The sequence below is a fragment of the Nothobranchius furzeri genome, chromosome 3 (assembly GCF_043380555.1).
Source record: "Nothobranchius furzeri strain GRZ-AD chromosome 3, NfurGRZ-RIMD1, whole genome shotgun sequence".
NCBI classification, from domain to species: domain Eukaryota; kingdom Metazoa; phylum Chordata; class Actinopteri; order Cyprinodontiformes; family Nothobranchiidae; genus Nothobranchius; species Nothobranchius furzeri.
In genome coordinates, this window is record NC_091743.1 from 71,948,894 (window position 1) to 71,965,898 (window position 17,005).

At 40.8% G+C, this 17,005-nt stretch overlaps 1 protein-coding gene across 7 annotated transcripts; it reads left to right on the forward strand.

Annotated features, from left to right (window-relative positions):
• Positions 1-264: 264 nt before the first annotated feature.
• pfkfb2b (6-phosphofructo-2-kinase/fructose-2,6-biphosphatase 2b) lies at positions 265-16,237 on the forward strand. 7 transcript variants are annotated; one of them, XM_015958555.3, is made up of 17 exons: positions 265-432; positions 723-851; positions 1,350-1,475; positions 3,886-3,982; positions 7,373-7,439; positions 7,580-7,654; positions 7,947-8,003; positions 8,075-8,199; positions 8,277-8,484; positions 8,746-8,892; positions 9,594-9,698; positions 9,846-9,975; positions 10,068-10,130; positions 10,209-10,273; positions 13,877-14,044; positions 15,487-15,509; positions 15,935-16,237. In XM_015958555.3, the coding sequence occupies exons 2-17, from the start codon at positions 764-766 to the stop codon at positions 16,002-16,004; spliced, it is 1,614 nt and encodes a 537-aa protein (XP_015814041.3). In that variant the 5' UTR covers positions 265-432; positions 723-763; the 3' UTR covers positions 16,005-16,237. The 7 variants fall into 7 exon arrangements, with proteins under 7 accessions (XP_015814041.3, XP_015814042.3, XP_015814043.3 ...); XM_015958556.3 differs by having other exon boundaries at positions 273-432; positions 751-851; XM_015958557.3 differs by having other exon boundaries at positions 288-432; positions 763-851.
• The last annotated feature ends 768 nt before the right edge of the window (positions 16,238-17,005 follow it).

Below are 17,005 nucleotides of genomic sequence, written 5' to 3' on the forward strand. Positions count from 1 at the left end.
CGGAGGCCATCTTTCAATGGAACATAGATAATGTTGAATAAATGAGATTAAATTTGTTTTTGTTTTTGTTTTTTTTTTTCATCCAGTCAATTATTTATTTATTTATCCTCTCCACCTCATCAGACGACACCGAACTCGTGCTACGGCTGGTTTGTTCAGTCCATAGGTGTCTATGATTCAATCAAGTAGCGTGTATTATAAGCATTACGGTAGGGTTCAAAGATGTTGACGTAGCGGCGCGCGCCCGGCTTGGACAGACCCAGCCAGCTGAGGACGCACCTCCGCTCAAAGGACAGGCCGACCAGACGGTCTCATCCAGCCGCTGCCGCATGAGCTACCCCTCGGTTCAGCGGGAAAACGCAGATTCCGGTCCCTGAAGTCCGCAGAGGCGCTGCTGACGTGCAGGAGTCGTTATATTATTACACCGATTAGGTAATATAAATAATGAATGTACTGCGTCGTATGTCAAACTGTTACTTTAAACGGGACACCAAACCCACGTGAGACATTTCTTTTTTTATTATTAAAACAGCTTAAAACCAAACCTGTTTATTGCAGCATCTCTGGACCTCAAATGCTCTGCCTCCATGCGTGTTGCCAGGGAAACGTACAACTCCATAACACGTTTATTAAAAATGTTTTTCTGCCAGATGCATGGAGATAGCATCCCAAAAGTCTTTCATCTAATATATAATTCTTGCATTTGGCCACTTTTCTGATAGGGTTCTGATTGTTATTTTCAAATCTGAGGTCAAATTTCAGCATGTCAAGCACCCAAAAGGACACAGGAGCCTCCACAAACTCAACAGAGGCCAAGAAATCAGACCTGAGACTGAACGAGAAGAAATGTTGTAAGTAATCCTCTGAATTCATCCACAATTAGGTTTGTCTAAAGTTCTGCACGACTGCGCTGAGTCCACAGGTGCGCCTGAAACTTAAGAAGGTGTTTCTCTCTCTCCAGATCCAATTCACAAATGATTTTTTTAATCACCACTTTGTAGTGAAGCTTCTTCATTTAGGCTGGAATTCAACCAAAGGGAGGTCTGGTCCTTTTGGCACAAAAGAGCTCATCATGTTCCTTAAGAAAATAGCTTTTCATTCCCAGGATGTTTCTTTGAACTCAGCCCACATATAATATTTATGTCCAAAGGGACATATTATTCTTGTCCAGTAGACCTAGTTTGTCTTCTAGCAACAGGGAGACCTCTTGAAGCTCCTCTCTGAAAGTCAACACACCGCTTATTTAGTTTTTATTGCCTTTTTAATCATTTATTATGCAGGCGTCAGCGTGCATTACAGAGGATTTTTCTAAAATAGTCTGTCTTTTTGTGTGTGTTTCTCTTCCACAGCGTGGGCGTCTTATATGACAAACTCTCCTACAGTGATTGTGATGATCGGCCTGCCTGCAAGAGGAAAGACCTACATGTCCAAGAAGCTCACGCGCTATCTCAACTGGATAGGAGTCCCAACCAAAGGTAGTAAACAACCCGCAGCATTTTATTTATGACAGAGAGTTCACCACAACTATAGAAACCATGTCTAGGAGACATATACAGAATGAACATATTGCAAAAGTGATCAATCCTTCTAACATCAAAAGGAATTACTGAAGATAATTAAGAATATGTGCATTTATACTGGCTTTATTCACGAGAAACAGGCAGCATAAATAGTTGCATTTAACTGACATACATAAGTTATATTTTTTAAATTTCACATAACTTCTGATGATCAGCAGCAACGGAAACAATAAAAAAACAACAGTTGAGTTTATTTACTGTTTTTGTTGGTTTTTTAAAGAAACTGCGGAACATTTTTATACATTAAATGTGTGTTTTGTTTGCGTTAGCTTAGGGGTGAAGGAGGCCGCAGCTCTAGTGCTTTCACACGCCTGCATGTATAAATCATCTGATCAGATCCATATATTAGAGCAGGTTCACTGAGAAACCATTTTTTATTTCTTATTTTTGAAATTGATCAGTCACTCTGAGTTTAACATGCAGGCTGAACATGAAAACAGTCTCCTACATTTATTTCCTGCATTAGCTTCTGATAGAAAATGCTTGTTTCAGAGAAACCTGACAGATCATTGTCACTTAAAGGTGTGGTTCACAATTCAATTCAATTCAAAAATACTTTATTAATCCCAGAGGGAAATTGATTTTTATGATTTTTTTTATTATTATAATCATCACTCTGAGTTTTTCATGCAGGCTGAACATGAAAATAGTTTCCTCCACCTATCTCCTGCTATAACAGATGTTGAAACTCTAGGATCTACGTCACACTGTCACTCAACATTCATGGACTCACCCATCTTGACTCACAACGGTGAAGGATGATGTTGGTTTAGCGTCCAGGAAACAGCAGAGAAAGTCTCGACTACCAGAACCTAAGCATTAGCATATTCACCACACAGCAGAACTCCTCCAGGGTTGTGTTATTTGTGGAGATAAAACATCAAAGTTGAAGGTCAGTGCTAGAGTCGCGTTGCTGTTATCCAGTCCGAAGCAAAATTTCTAAATATCAGGAAATAAAACTCTAAAACCTGCCGTCTGAGGCTCAGCTGTGATGTGGGTCGCTACCAGTTCCTGGAAATGATGCACTGGTATATTGTTTATCCCCCAAGAACAACTTACAAGGCATCCATTCCTACTAGAGACCACTGCCAATGTATTAAAAATATGACTATACTTTATTCAGACTGTGGTCTTCACCGGGGTCATCCACCTGTTTTCATTTCAGAAGCCTAAATAAGTTGTTTCGATCAAATAAAAAATGAGTTTTCTCTCAATGCTACAATTTCTACTGTAACTTTTAATGTTCTTATATTGTTTTCCATCTCCATTAAACACAACAACAATATATCATTACCTATTGGGTTTATTTTTCAGCTATAAATCTGAGTATCAGAGCTCAGTGGCATGGTGGTATGAGTGTCCACCCTGAGGCTGGGAGATCGTGGGTTCAAATCGGTAAAACTTCCAGATAGTTCCAGAGCGCGGACGTGTCCGCAGCTCAATGCTCCCGGAGGGGATGGGTCAAATGTGGAGAACAATTTTAACTGCACACCAGTGAGTGATTATGGTGAAAGTTTAAGAATTTATGACAACAATGTAAATTAGCATTTGTGAATCTTTCACTTTGACTGGGTTCTCAAGGCAAGGCAACTTTATTTGTATAGCACCTTACAACGATGTAAAACCGACCAAAGGGCTTCACAGAAATTAAAAACATTAAAAACAATACACAACATAAAAATGCATAAAAACTAAAGCTGAAGAACTAACATTGATAAAACCCTAAAAAGACTCTCATGCTGGGTTAAAAGCCAAATCGTAAAAATAGATTTTCAAAAGAGATTTAAACCCAGACGGTGACGAGGCCGACCTAACGCTCAAAGGCAGCTCATTCCAGAGCCTAGAGGGCTGCTACAGAGGAAACCCTGTCACCTTTGAGCTTACGTCTTGTTTTTGGGACTTCTAAGAGCATCCTATCAGCCAACCTCAGACAGCGTGCAGGCAAATAAAAAAAAACAGTAGCTCAGAGAGGTACTCTGGAGCAAGGCCATGCAGAGATTTGAAAGCCCATAAAAGCACCTTGTACTGGATTCTAAAACGAACAGGCAGCCAGTGCAGTGAGGCCAGGACAGGAGTAACATGCTCCATCTTTGTCGTCCCAGTAAGCAGCCATGCAGCAGCATTCTGCACCAACTGTAGACGTGAGAGGTGGGATTGTGAAACACCAAGGAACAAAGAATTACAGTAATTCCTCAGAGTAGGAACAGGACTGTGTGAATTATTTTTTGTGTGCAGAAAAACAAAATTCCTCCCAGCAGCATTAAAAGTAAAAGTTTGCATCTTTCTGGTCTCCTTTATTTTGCAGTATTTAACTTGGGTGTGTACCGCAGAGAAGCAGTCAGAGCCTACAAGTCCTACGACTTCTTCCGCCACGACAACGAGGAAGCCATGAAAATAAGAAAGTAAGTTCCTGTTATGCAGTAGAGGCTGCATCTTTATACTCATTCTGAGGATTCAGCAGAAAGCTCTCCCAATGCAGCGGTGACTAAGCTGGCTTTTTTTTGGCCAGGAGTCAATAGTCAGCTAAGTTTGTGTGCTACCCTTCAACTGATGCACACAAACAGGCCCCTTAGATCAACACGAGCCCTGTTACCTGGTGGTTTAGCCATTGGAATAGTTCATGATGATCATGAAAATGTGACGCAGTCCCAGTGCTGATTTATGACCCAGATATCAAACAAGCAGCAGCTGTCACTCTGAAGGTGACACGAGGCCTGCAGGCTGTTCGTGGCTAGCTAGACGGTCTATAATAGTCCTTTGAGTGGCTTCAGGTGTTTTCTATTAGTTTTCCTACTTTTAAATATTATTTTGTAGTTTTTTTTCTTTTTCTTTCAAATAAGTTGCAGCTCATTGACTAACTTTACTTCTATGCCTTTAGGAACTGTTATTTTTGTAATATAATCTGTATCTTTGCAGCAACTTGAGGCAACAGTATAAATCTAAAAATACTAGTGAGCATGATCCAGAGTCTCTGGAAGGCGTGCATGCCCGCGTCTAATGTGTTCAGGGTGGTTTGTAAACCTTTTAAGTGAATAATAGATTATGATTCAGTATTTATATGTTTCTAGCTCTAACTTCATCTTTTTACGTATAGATCTGGAGACAAAGTATTTTATGCAGCTTAAAAAAACTGTAGTCTTTGATTAAAATCTTGTGCTGTAACTGAAATCCCTTGCTTATTAATGCTTAATTAATGTCCTAAGTGATGTTAACAAAGTAATGTGTTACCGTTATTTTAGAAAATAATCAGTCACTCTGAGTTTGTCATACAGGCTGAACACCTGTCTCTAATTATTGTCTCTGTAGAGGGTTAAATGTTGTTGCTTTTAAGCTTAATGTATTACCTTTACTTATGACCAATAAGCTGTGATATTCTATATAAATATAGAATATCAACCTGCTTGATCTTTGTATGTTTAATCAGAAGATTTTAGGATTCTTTGCTTTTTTCAGGGATCAAACACACTTCGTCTCAATTCAGACAGAGTCAGGTTTATAAAAGATAAGAAATTTATTTTCTAAACAAATAAAACATGACAAGTTAACCAAGGCTACTGTGATGGATGAATCTAAGTGATGTGACGTACAGTGACTATGTGTGAATGTGAGGTTATCAGAACCTTCGTATCTAGAAGAACTGAGTTCTGGGTGAAACGCATTTGGGTTGCATTAAGCTATGAAGTTGATTCTTATCAAATCGGCATCAGACGCTATCTGTGTGTCTACCTCACCCTTTCTTTGGAGACCCTCATCGCGGATCAGGAGGTCAGGGAGGTCGGATGACCACTGGGCACCAAGGTTTGGCAGATTAACCGCAGCACTGACCCTCCAGTCCAGAGATGTTTCCGAGTCACAACAGAGAGATGAAAGTGTTTGCGTCTAGAGCAGCTGTTTCTGAATAGCTGAAGGAACCGTTTTGCTGTGTCAGCTGTAGGCAGCTTTTAGTTTGTCGAAAGCTTCGGGTTAAAGAGGGTTCACTCTGGATGGACTGTCCGTAGCTTGCTCTAGAACTGACTCACCGTCTAGCAAGCTCTGTTTTAATATTCTCATATCATGATTTCTTGGCCAGCCGGGACATGCCATGTTAAGGGGTGTTAACAGGCAAACCTCAGAACATCACGCCTTGTGTCAGATACAGGAGTTCTGATTTGTGGAACAGAAAGCAATGTGTCAGGATATTAGCTTAACCTTGTCATCGTTACGTGTCTGAGTGTGTGAGCTGTCAGAAAATAGTGATTGACTTGTTAAACCAACATTACTGATCATAATATCATAATGTTTCATTTCAACCACAGTAATTTAAGCACAGATTCATCAAAACATTTCATTAGTATTCATATAACATTTGGTCACTCAATCATATTATTATTCAGTGATTATTTAACTTATGAGTTGTAGAAGTGTTCCTTTTCATGAGAGTGAGCAATCCTGCGGTGTTATCAAAAGAAGGCTTTGTTTGGGAACACAGGCTGATATCTTGTTCCTCCTGAAATGTCAACAAGGTTTGCAGAATGTAATGAAGGGATCTTCATTACTTAAGTTTTCTATTGTTTGTACATCACTTTAAATAAATACTTGCACTTTGGTGAAGGCACTTCAGCACTTTATTTAGCACTGCACTTTAAGCATGAACTTGCACATCAAGAAGTTTTTAATTGAGTCTTTAGCATTTTAATAATTAGGATGTAGCCTTTGTTCCAGGTCCTGCACAGGTGCTCCTCGTGGGGAATTGTGGTGATTGCCTGTGAGGACAGAGGATTGTTAATGGGGAAAAGGGTCTGCTGATTTTCAGCTTTAAGCAAAGGCAGTGTAAATTAGAATTTTGGAAGTGAGTGCAAAGAGGTTGCTAAAGTGTTTCTCACCTGTTTTTTTGTCCTCTACAGGGTGTTTGGTCAAATGTTTCCCTCAGGGTCCAGACACTCTTAAGGTTCCGGGAGTGACCATAGGAGAAGGGTGTGGTGTGTTTTGTATGTAGTTTGTTGTTGTTGTAAATGACACAGAACCGTGTTGGAAGGTAGAATGTAAAATCCACCTTAGAGGGTGGAAATAGGTCTGTAGATGACCAGTGGCATGTAGGTCAATCTATAGGTGAAAACTGACCATTGCTGGACGTTACATTATTATTGTATAGTTCTTATTTCTTATTTTTGCTTCTTTCTTTCTTTCTTTCTTTCTTTTTGCACCAAGTGCTGCAGCAATTTCCCAATGTAGTGATTTTGTCACATATATGGCAATAAAACCCTTCAAATTCAGATTCTACCTCCTGCATTAGCTTTTGATGACGGTGAAACTCTAGGATTAGAAAATCCTGACAGATCTACGTCACACAGTCACTGAATAGTCATGGACTCACCCATCTTGATTCACGACGGGAAAGGCTGTTGTTGGTTTAGCTCCAGGAAAAAGCTGAGAATATCTTCGTTAGTGGAAGCTAACCGTTAGCATTAGCAACTCCACCACACATCAGAACTCCTCCAGGCTTGTGTTATTTTTGGAAACGAAACATTTACGTTGCAGAGCAAGTAGAGTCAGTGGTAGAGTCATGTTGCTGCTAGCCAATCAGAGGCGAGATGTCCAAATATCAGGAAATAAGAGTTCAAATCCTCCCGTCTGAAGCTACTTTCTCCAGCTGACTCCTACGTCCTCAAACTGGCACATTGGAGCTTTTTTCGCCTTAGTACGACTTACAAGGCATTCATCCCTGCTAGAGACCACTGTAGATGTATCAGAAATACGAGTAAACTAAAATACTTGGTCTAAATGTGATTTGTGTTTGGCCTTGTCTCCTGCAGGCAGTGTGCTCTAGTAGCTCTGCAGGATGTGAAGGAGTACCTGATGGAGGAGGGGGGTCAGATTGCAGTGAGTCACCTCTCTGTTTTTATGCACACCTGACTTGTTTCCAACATCTTTTAAATCTTTAAACAGAAATAAGTCTGGGGTTAAGGCCTTCTCCACCCTAAACCGTCCGACAAGCTCTTCCTGTCTTTCTCCATTGTCAGGTTTTTGATGCAACAAACACAACAAGAGAACGACGAGACCTCATTCAAGCGTTTGTGAAGGAGTATTCCTTCAAGGTAAAACAGCGGGATTACCATATGATTTTTTTGTGGTATTTAAGCAAACAGGTAGTGCCGATTGGAACGGCTGTCTGGGAATCTTAGAGCTGACTAAACAGCAGTCAGTGTGTCCTCATAGAGAACCATCACAAACTCACAACCGCTCCTCAGCTGACCCTTTTCTGTGATTTTTGGCAATCAAAGGTTGAATGTAGATATTGATGCAAACATGTAAAAGGAAAAAGACATATTTGGAGTGTGTTTTTAATTCCAGGAATGTTTTGAATCATCCTTTTTTCCACCCCTGCAGGTTTTCTTTGTGGAGTCAGTGTGCGATGACCCAGACGTCATTGCTGCTAATATTCTGGTAGGATCTGATAACGGCTGAGCACGACTTCTGATCTGATCCAACGCTCACATTCCCAGCGTCTGTTTCAGGAAGTGAAAGTGTCCAGTCCAGACTACCCAGAGAAACACAGAGAGAGAGTGATGGAGGACTTCCTGAAACGCATCGAGTGCTACAAGGTCACTTATCAACCCTTAGACCCTGATGACTACGACATGTAAGAATTCCATATTTTTACAGAAAACCTATCATTGGTCCTCCTCCGACTGTGAACTGATTCATTTGCACCTGCAGGGACCTCTCGTTCATCAAAGTTATTAACGTGGGCCAGCGCTTCCTGGTGAATCGGGTGCAGGACTACATCCAGAGCAAAATAGTCTACTACCTCATGAACATCCACGTGCACTCCCACTCCATCTATCTGAGTCGACACGGAGAGAGCAACCACAACGTAGAGGGACGTATCGGAGGGGATGCTGAACTTTCCCCTCGTGGGAAACAGGTTCAGCAGCTTGTCTTCATCATCCGTTACCATAGAAACTATAAATCCATTGCATTACTAGGTTCTTTTTTTTAACATAGAAAAGCGTTGTTTTTCCTTCTTTTGAGCTGACGTTTCGACCACTCCTGCAGGAGTGGTAATAACAGTATAGTGACACATTAATGAAATATGGTCACTCACCCTATAAAGGGTTTCAACCTTTACTGAAGTAGAAGTGCCGTTAAAGATGAACAGACCTAAAATCTTCCCTCTTTTTCTCAGTTTGCTCGGGCCCTGCAGGAGTTCATCGGTGAACACAAACTGTCAGACTTGAAGGTGTGGACGAGCCAGCTGAGGAGGACCATCCAGACGGCGGAAGAGCTCGGTGTGCCTTATGAGCAGTGGAAAATCCTCAACGAGATCGATGCTGTCAGTCAGTCATGAATAACCTAATTCACTAATTTTACAGTTAAACCTTTTTAGACATTTTTGGTTTAGAGGGACAGAAATTATAGAGACCTTAAATGGGACATTTTTACCAGATTTGGTTTGATTAAAAAAATTCTGGAAAGAAAAGTCCCGGTGAAAACGAGAGTTGCTCACGCACATTTTCATCCTTTTCTGATTGTTCGTTCTGTGTTTTGGTTCATAATCATCTTCTTTTTTCTTATTGGACACAGTGTAGTAATTCGATGTTATGTTATCTTTGGCTGACATGTTTCGACCGGAACATCTGCCTTTGTCAGAGCCGCCAGCTGTTCGTGGCTTCACTTCCGTTTATGTGTGGGCAGCAGAGGATGATGTCGCCCTCTGCTGCCCGCATCCTTCATGCTCACACGGATCATAAACACGGAACAACAAAAATACAGAAGCGATGGAGATAAGGAGACGCAGACACAACACCATGAACAGAGATGGCGGTGTTAACACGTTGGATCACACATGGGACTGTGTTATCAGCATGAAGGATGCGGGCAGCAGAGGGCGACATCGTCCTCTGCTGCCAGCACATAAAGGGAAGTGACGCCACGAACAACTGGCGGCTCTGACGAAGGCGGAAGTTCCGGCTGAAACATGTCAGCCACAGTTAAAAAAAAAACTCAAATTACTTCATTTTAATCCTTTTTCAGGGGGTGTGTGAGGAGATGACCTATCAGATGATCCAGGAGACATTTCCAGAAGAATTTGCTTTGAGAGACCAGGACAAATACCACTACCGCTACCCAGGAGGGGAGGTGACCAGAAACACTCGTCATCGTCAACACTGCCTGCATTTCATTGGTCTTTTATGCAACTTATTCATGCTAGAGCAGATGTTTGGGTAATTATGCAAGCAGCATTGTCATCTCCTTTTACAATAAAAGTGGTTTTTCGTCATGTAGTCTTATCAAGATCTGGTCCAGCGTTTGGAGCCGGTTATCATGGAGTTGGAAAGGCAGGGTAACGTGTTGGTCATCTGCCACCAAGCGGTGATGCGTTGTCTCTTGGCTTACTTCCTGGACAAGGGTGCAGGTCAAACAATCTCACTCACACTCGCGCACACATGTAGCAGACCTCTCAGGACAAAAAGACATAAAAGGATAACTCTGTTCTTTACTCCATAGAAGATCTTCCATACATGAAATGTCCCCTACACACCGTGCTTAAACTCACTCCTGTTGCATATGGTAGGTCTTCGTCTGCAAATATGACTGCAGCAACACCCAAATACATTTTAAATTAACTTTTTTACTTTGTTCTCCTAGGATGTAAAGTGGAAATGTTTTATCTGAATGTGGAGGCGGTAAACACTCATCGAGACCGGCCACTTGTAAGTTTGTGGTAAAAAATAAATAAATAAATGCAGCCCAGCCGAAATCAGTTCATTACATGTTGGCTAAGAATGTGATCATTTTGCATGCCAGTTAATCGGAAATGACCTAAATCTAATACAGCATTTCTTGTTGTCGGTTAGCTCAGCTTGATTAACCTTTAAGCTCCAAAGTCGCACAATTGTGACAAGCAGCAATGTTGGATTTAATAAGCAACAGCAGCAGAAATGAGCCCTCATCCGGTTAATACATTACACTGCGGGGTGGCGGGGGGTGAAAACTCCGCTGGTGATCGATTCAGCCCCCGGGGTGTAAACCGCGGGAATTGCAGCTGGAGGGGGAGGAACCGCGGGAAAAAACTCACTGCTAGCAGGGGGGTGGCCCAACACAGCCTCAGTGACAATAATAATGATGATGGCTGGGTTAGTTTGGGAGAAGAGGAACATTATTCCAAGTGGATCAGGCATTTTGATGAGCCAGTTGGATACTGTGGAGACAGGGATCTGTCAAATTCGGAACACATTGATTTTCTGTCAGTTTTTTTTTTTTGGGTGAGGAATTCTGGACATATATATATGTATTATAAACAAAATAAACCAAAGAAGGGATGAGTGAAATGTGTTCATGACGCTGAAGCACCAAAAACAGTAAACATAACAAAATACCAATAAAGTAATAAATATTAGATATACATAGTTACATCTCTCTACATAGGAATATATGTATCATAAACAATAACAACACTAAGAAAATAAGACAAAAACATTAAAAAAATGCAAATGTGATGCAATCCAATATGGCTGCCACCTCATGATGTCACAATATGCAAATTATGTGAGTGAATTTGTTCCTATCACAAAATTTGGCTCATACTGAAGATTTTTCTATTTACAATATTCCTCTATCTCTAACCAGATTTAAGCTACAAGCTCTTTAAATAGTGACATAAAAATTCATATTTTCCTGAAAAAACTATGGCGTCTAAAGGGTTAAGTAAAAACTTTGGGATTCTTGTATCCTTGTTTTGTTTTGCCCTTCTTTCTTTAAAGTTGCAGTTCGTAGGAATTTTTACAGTGAAATAATCCCAAAACTGTTGAATGTCTCAATCGTTGGAAGGAAGGTTATTGAAACAGATTTCGTTCTCAGCCGACTGAGGGGTTGTCAGTTTTTTCTCCTTTCGAAAAACAGAAAATCGGGACGTGGTTATGTTTACACTCTGAGTTTGTGAGGTTTCCGAATCTGTAGCGAGCTAATGCAGCACGCAGGCATTTGTGATATGACACATGCTGACAAAAAGCTCCAGAAATATTTAAAAAACTGCAGCCAGTAAACTGGAGCGACCCAGAAGTTGTTTTTTGTTCCCCTAAGAAGCCACGGCATCGTTTGGTTTTACTCTAACCCCAAAATTCCACTACCTCCACTCCGCCCCCGTTCTGGTGCGGAGACCTGAGGTGCACAAACAGGCATGCGTGGGATTTTCGAGATCTTGCGACACAGTCCGAGCAATAAACGCGGAAGTTAGATCTAAACACCCGTTGTGTGGGAGAAGCATCAAAATGAACTGTTTAATCTGCCTATCATTTGTGTTGAGAGATCAGCAGTGTTTGGATCAACAAAGGGCGACTACTTTGATAGTGGAAACTGTATTTATGGCTTACTTTTGTGCATTTAAAGTTCAACCGCCATTGATAGTTGTTAAAAGTTGTTAAAGCTGTGCATATGAAACTAAAAACGCTTTTTGTTTATCGATTTATTGTGAAATAACGGAAGCTGTGCTTGCTCCCTTTCCTGTTGGGCGGTTGTGATTTCTGTCCATTGACTGCGGAGGTGCTCCGGCGTCCGGCAAAAATAGAATCGATCCTATTTTTGCCGGAACGGCCGCAGTAGTGGAACAGCTCTGATTGACTACAACGGGACCGATTTTGCTGCGGAGTTCGTGCCGGAGCGGAGCGGAGGTAGTGGAATTTTGGGGTAATCCTGAGTGAGGCAGGCTACAGACTAACGTTGAACTAACAATGTTAACGGTGAATTAGAAGCAAATAGTCTGCTCCAAAAGTATTTTAAGTTTCTTTTTCAATTACCAACAACTCAATATTGCAGTGAAATGTATGTGTGAATTGAATAATGAATCAATTGTGGCGTTTTACTTCCTTTAATTAGTCGTTCAGAACTATAACAGCAGTTGCCTATCGCCTACAGAGCATACGACGACCTCGCTTCCATCAGTGCGCCCTAGGGTAGCTGCTTTGCTCATCACCACCAGCGTGTGAATGGGTGAATAACTGGCTGTGTTATAAAGTGCCTTAAGCCTGATTTATACTTCTCCATGATCTCCGCAACGGAGACACACACGGAGTGTTGGAAAAGTTTTCACATTTGAACTTCTGTTCAGGCAGCGGAGTGTTGCAAAGAAATTCCCCGCCAGGACAGCAGAGGGCATTGCACTTTTCTTTGGTGTCCTGCCACCATAAAACTCATGTATCCGGTCCCCGATAGTGTATTTACTAATGTGTTTATATATTTCAGAAACTTTACAACATGGACAAATTTGTCCCTTGTTCTCCTCCACCTCTTCATGCGGTCGTCACCTCTAAACCCACATTTCCCGTCGTTTCCATCCACGTTTGCTCCATATTTTGTACTACTTCACTCACGGGTGAATAAATGTTAATATTTTCTGACTTTTTCCGCGAGGCGTTATTCAATCTGTTTGGGGTCTGCCGCTAAATATCTGTTTACTTTTTAACATTAGCTACAGCAGGGCTGGTGATGAATTTACAGGAAGCGGCATCCTGACCAATCACAAGCTTGCAGTCTCCCTCACTTTTGACAGATGTTTAAAATTTTGGGCATGTCTCCGTCACCCTCTGTGAGCCCGTAGGAAATCCCTTCCGCCGACGCATAATGGCGTTGCATGTCTCCGCACCGACGCAAACGGACAAATATATATCAGGCTTTAGGGGGGTGTTAAATCCTAGAAGGCGCTATATAAATGCATGTTGCATTTTTATTTAAGAAAATACATTTTACAATAGTCTGAGTTTTGTTATCAAAGTCAGCAGAAAAGTTGCATTGCTGTTAGCCAATAAGTGGTGAGACATTTGCATATCATGAATATTGATGAGTAAGACTCTTAATCCTGTCAATTCCTTCCCACTACTCCTCCGACAAACGGAGTGCCAGAGCTGTTTTCAACTCACAAGGCATTTCTTTACACTCGAGACCACAGTAGATTTATTGAAACAAATGAGTGAATGAGACTTTTATAAACAGCTTGGCTTGAGCTTTGGGCACAAAAATGAAAATAAGGAATAGTGTTAATTGTGTTTTACCTCAGTAGAAGCTGGCTGCTAATTTGCTTGGCTGATTGAATCATTTCCCTACTTGCATCTTGAGATTTAGATTACTGAAAACAAAACTTGACGCATTTGAGCCGTTACATCGTGTAAAATGTGCTTTGTTGATTCATTCGTCCAATTGTAATCCCTTCCTAACTGTTCATTAGTGCTTTTGTACACTTTGTATCCCATTTGGTGTCCCTGCTCTTACATTTCCCCTCATTTTAATCCTTTAACAACTGCGGTATTTCGTCCTTTAAACAGGGTAAAATTCCAAGGGACACGGCTCTCATACATCGTCGGAATAGTTACACGCCCTTGTCCAGTCTGGACCAGGTCAAGCGGCCCAGGCTCTACAGCGTTGGCAGCCAGCCGTGGCTACCGCTCGCCCCTACCCCATCGGCTCTGATGCCAGAGGGACTACAAAGTCAAGTCAGTGACAGAGTTACAGGCTAACCTCTAAATCTGTCACAGTCTGATGTAACCCATCCACCTCCCAGCAGAGTGTTATAGCATTCTCTTGCCTCAGTTTTGGATCTTCCTGGTGTAGTGTGTCTTGCAAGTGGTGTTCATGAGTTTCACCCGTGCACCTGTCTTTCTCTCCCAGGGCATGTTCTGCATCCTTTAATGTTAGGCTCGTCTTCCACGATCATTGCCTCATTAAAGCACTGTCTATAGCTTGTAGACAAGCATGCCTTTCACTGTGAACAAGCTCCTGTACTCATGTAGCTGGGTATCCCACAAAAGAAAAAAAAATATTTTTTTGTGATTCATCCTCATGAAAGTGAAGATGAATGGTACCAAAAACAATCCTTTCAAAAACTCCAACCAATATGGAGATCTGAGAATTCTCCATTTTTTTGCTTTTAGACGTAAATAATCTTTAGGTTTCACAACGTCTCTGCCTGCAGAAGAAAAAGCTCTGGCATTACATATGCAACATGTGTATACACTAACAGTTACTGCTCTAGAATAGAATAGAATAGAATAGAATAGAATAGAATAGAATAGAATAGAATAGAATAGAATAGAATTTACTGATCCCACAGTGGGGACATTCACTCTTTACAGCAAGGCAATAAGCTATTATTGCAACCTTCAGCCACTAAAAACAACGAATGCAAATGAAACTTTGGTTTACTGAACTAAATGGCATAAGAGACACAAACATACTGATGTACATCCAGAATTGCACATGTATTGAACACATACTGAATATTTCATATATTACAATATTGTGCAACAGGATAATGCCAGTACCAGTTAAACTGAGGGGTTATACACTCTTATTGCAGAGAGGATGAATGACCTACAGTAGTGCAAATCAGAGTAAGTATGACATTAAGGACGGGTATTGCCCACCACCTAGCTATTCCATACCCACGGAAGGTTTTTGAGAAAAGGCACAGATGATTTGGGGAACTCCTGCCACCTACAGGCTGCCAATGAATGTCCTTCAAAATTCATTAGATTTTTCTCCTGAAAACGAGGGTGGGGTGGTGTGGAGCCACAATTCTTTCCCAGATGGGCGTGGGAGGATATTGGTTTACAAAATGTAATGTTGTTTACAAAAACCCGGCTACATGTGTGCTCGGCCCAAGACACACAAACATTTTTTGCAATACTTTGCAGCAAATCTTTACACACACATAACAATTAGAAAACCTTTTTTACAGAAAAATGTTTTTATTAAGTAAATGCACTTTAGTTCTCATGGTCGTCATTCAAATCAGATACAAAATGAGTTATTCAATTAAAAACATTATTTTCATACTTGCCTGTGTAACCAGTGGCCTTGCAGGTGCAGTGCTTCTGCCTTTCTCCACATTTCTATCTCTTTCTCTGTTTTTGCTTTCTCCAAAACTGTCTTTCAGACTTGGACAGGAAACGGTTGTCTGTGAGTATTTTGGAGACTTAGTACTTGTTCCCAGTTTTTCATTTTCCTTCATCCTTCGACTCATGACATTTCATCTCTTTGTGTGTTAATGTTAATTATTTTTGATGCCCTTTTTTATGTTTATGGGTTTATGGGATTTCTCTTATGTTTTATCACCTTTGGAAGTTGGTGTCAAATTATTTAGCCTTCGCAGCCTTATCAGGAGCAGTTAATTATGTTAGTACATTAACAAATATCTGTTTAATGTTAGTGCTTATTTATTTTAAGACGGTGAAATGTGACCAGAAAACTGATTTTACATTAATTAGAAGTTAAACACAGATTAGAATTGAAAGCCAGCAGAGTTTATTTTTGTGCTGAGAATCCTAGTGGAGGTCCTTTTGTAAGGAACTAATGTCTGGATGATGGTCACTTTTTGTTCCTAGGAGTTCTTGTGTGAAGGAATCAACTTTGACGGCCCAGAAGAAACTAGTGGCTGTGTCCGCTTCTGAGTGAAGGTTGGATCCGTGTCCTCCTGTGCAAGCAGGTTCCTGGGTTTTTCGTGAATCACTGTGGAAGCACTTCTTTCTTTTGATTTCTGTAGCTTTGTTTTTTGATGATGTTCGGGTTGCAGGACGCAGAGTTCCTGCTGAAGGAGGGATCACTCGTGCACAACGTAACAGCTTCCTGTTTGTCTCAAGGCGACTCGCTTGTCTTTTCTCTGTAGTCTCTGAACTGGAACCTTATCCTCAGAGCCATAAGCACAACTGCATGTTTACCAAAAAATGTAATCAGTCAGCCAGAACATTGTGTATTACACATCTTGTCTTGGTAGATACTTACTGAGCTTCAAATATATCAACACAGATAGCTTTTAGTATTTCACAGAATGAATAGGGACAAATTATGCGTTTATCATTTCACTATATAAAACTGAACATAAATTAGATGTTATATAAACCTATTTTATAATAAAGATGTGTGTTTGTATCACACAAATGTTCTGTAGTTGTGATTTTTATGGACTGGATTTCTAAACACCTCATGGTGGTGCGCTGGTTAGCATCACAGTGAGAGTGGTTAGCCATTTTATGAAGTTTATCTCCGTGCATTTGTGAGGTTTCTCTCCACCATCTCCCTCTGAAGTGAGCGGACACTTAAATAACATTGTGTTTGAAGACAAAGGAAGCCAATCTGGAGCAACAAATTAACAGTATTCAAATTGCACATTAAACACCAGCCTGTTAAATTTTCCATCAGCAAAAGACTCTCAGAAAATGAATACATTTGGCTGAAATGATAGTGAGACTGCAGCGAATGTGCTTGTTAGTTATTGGATGTGATTGATGCACAGCTTTTGTCCTCTGAAAAAACTCAACCGCTCCCTTCTTTTTTATACAGTTACTACTGTGACGTCAGTTTTAAATATAAATTATAGATTATAAATATAAATATGTAGTTTACTTTGTTTGGCAGCACAGCAGGGGTCCCAGTTCTTATGTTTAAAACATAATACA

Bases quoted from the DNA above. Each gene is read 5' to 3' on its own strand.
- pfkfb2b (XM_015958553.3), top strand. From the start codon at position 445: ATGAATGTACTGCGTCGTATGTCAAACTGTTACTTTAAACGGGACACC. The intron at 7,655-7,946 runs GTAAAACAGCGG...CCACCCCTGCAG, and splicing joins TGAAGGAGTATTCCTTCAAG to GTTTTCTTTGTGGAGTCAGT. The intron at 8,485-8,745 runs GTTCAGCAGCTT...TCTTTTTCTCAG, and splicing joins TTTCCCCTCGTGGGAAACAG to TTTGCTCGGGCCCTGCAGGA.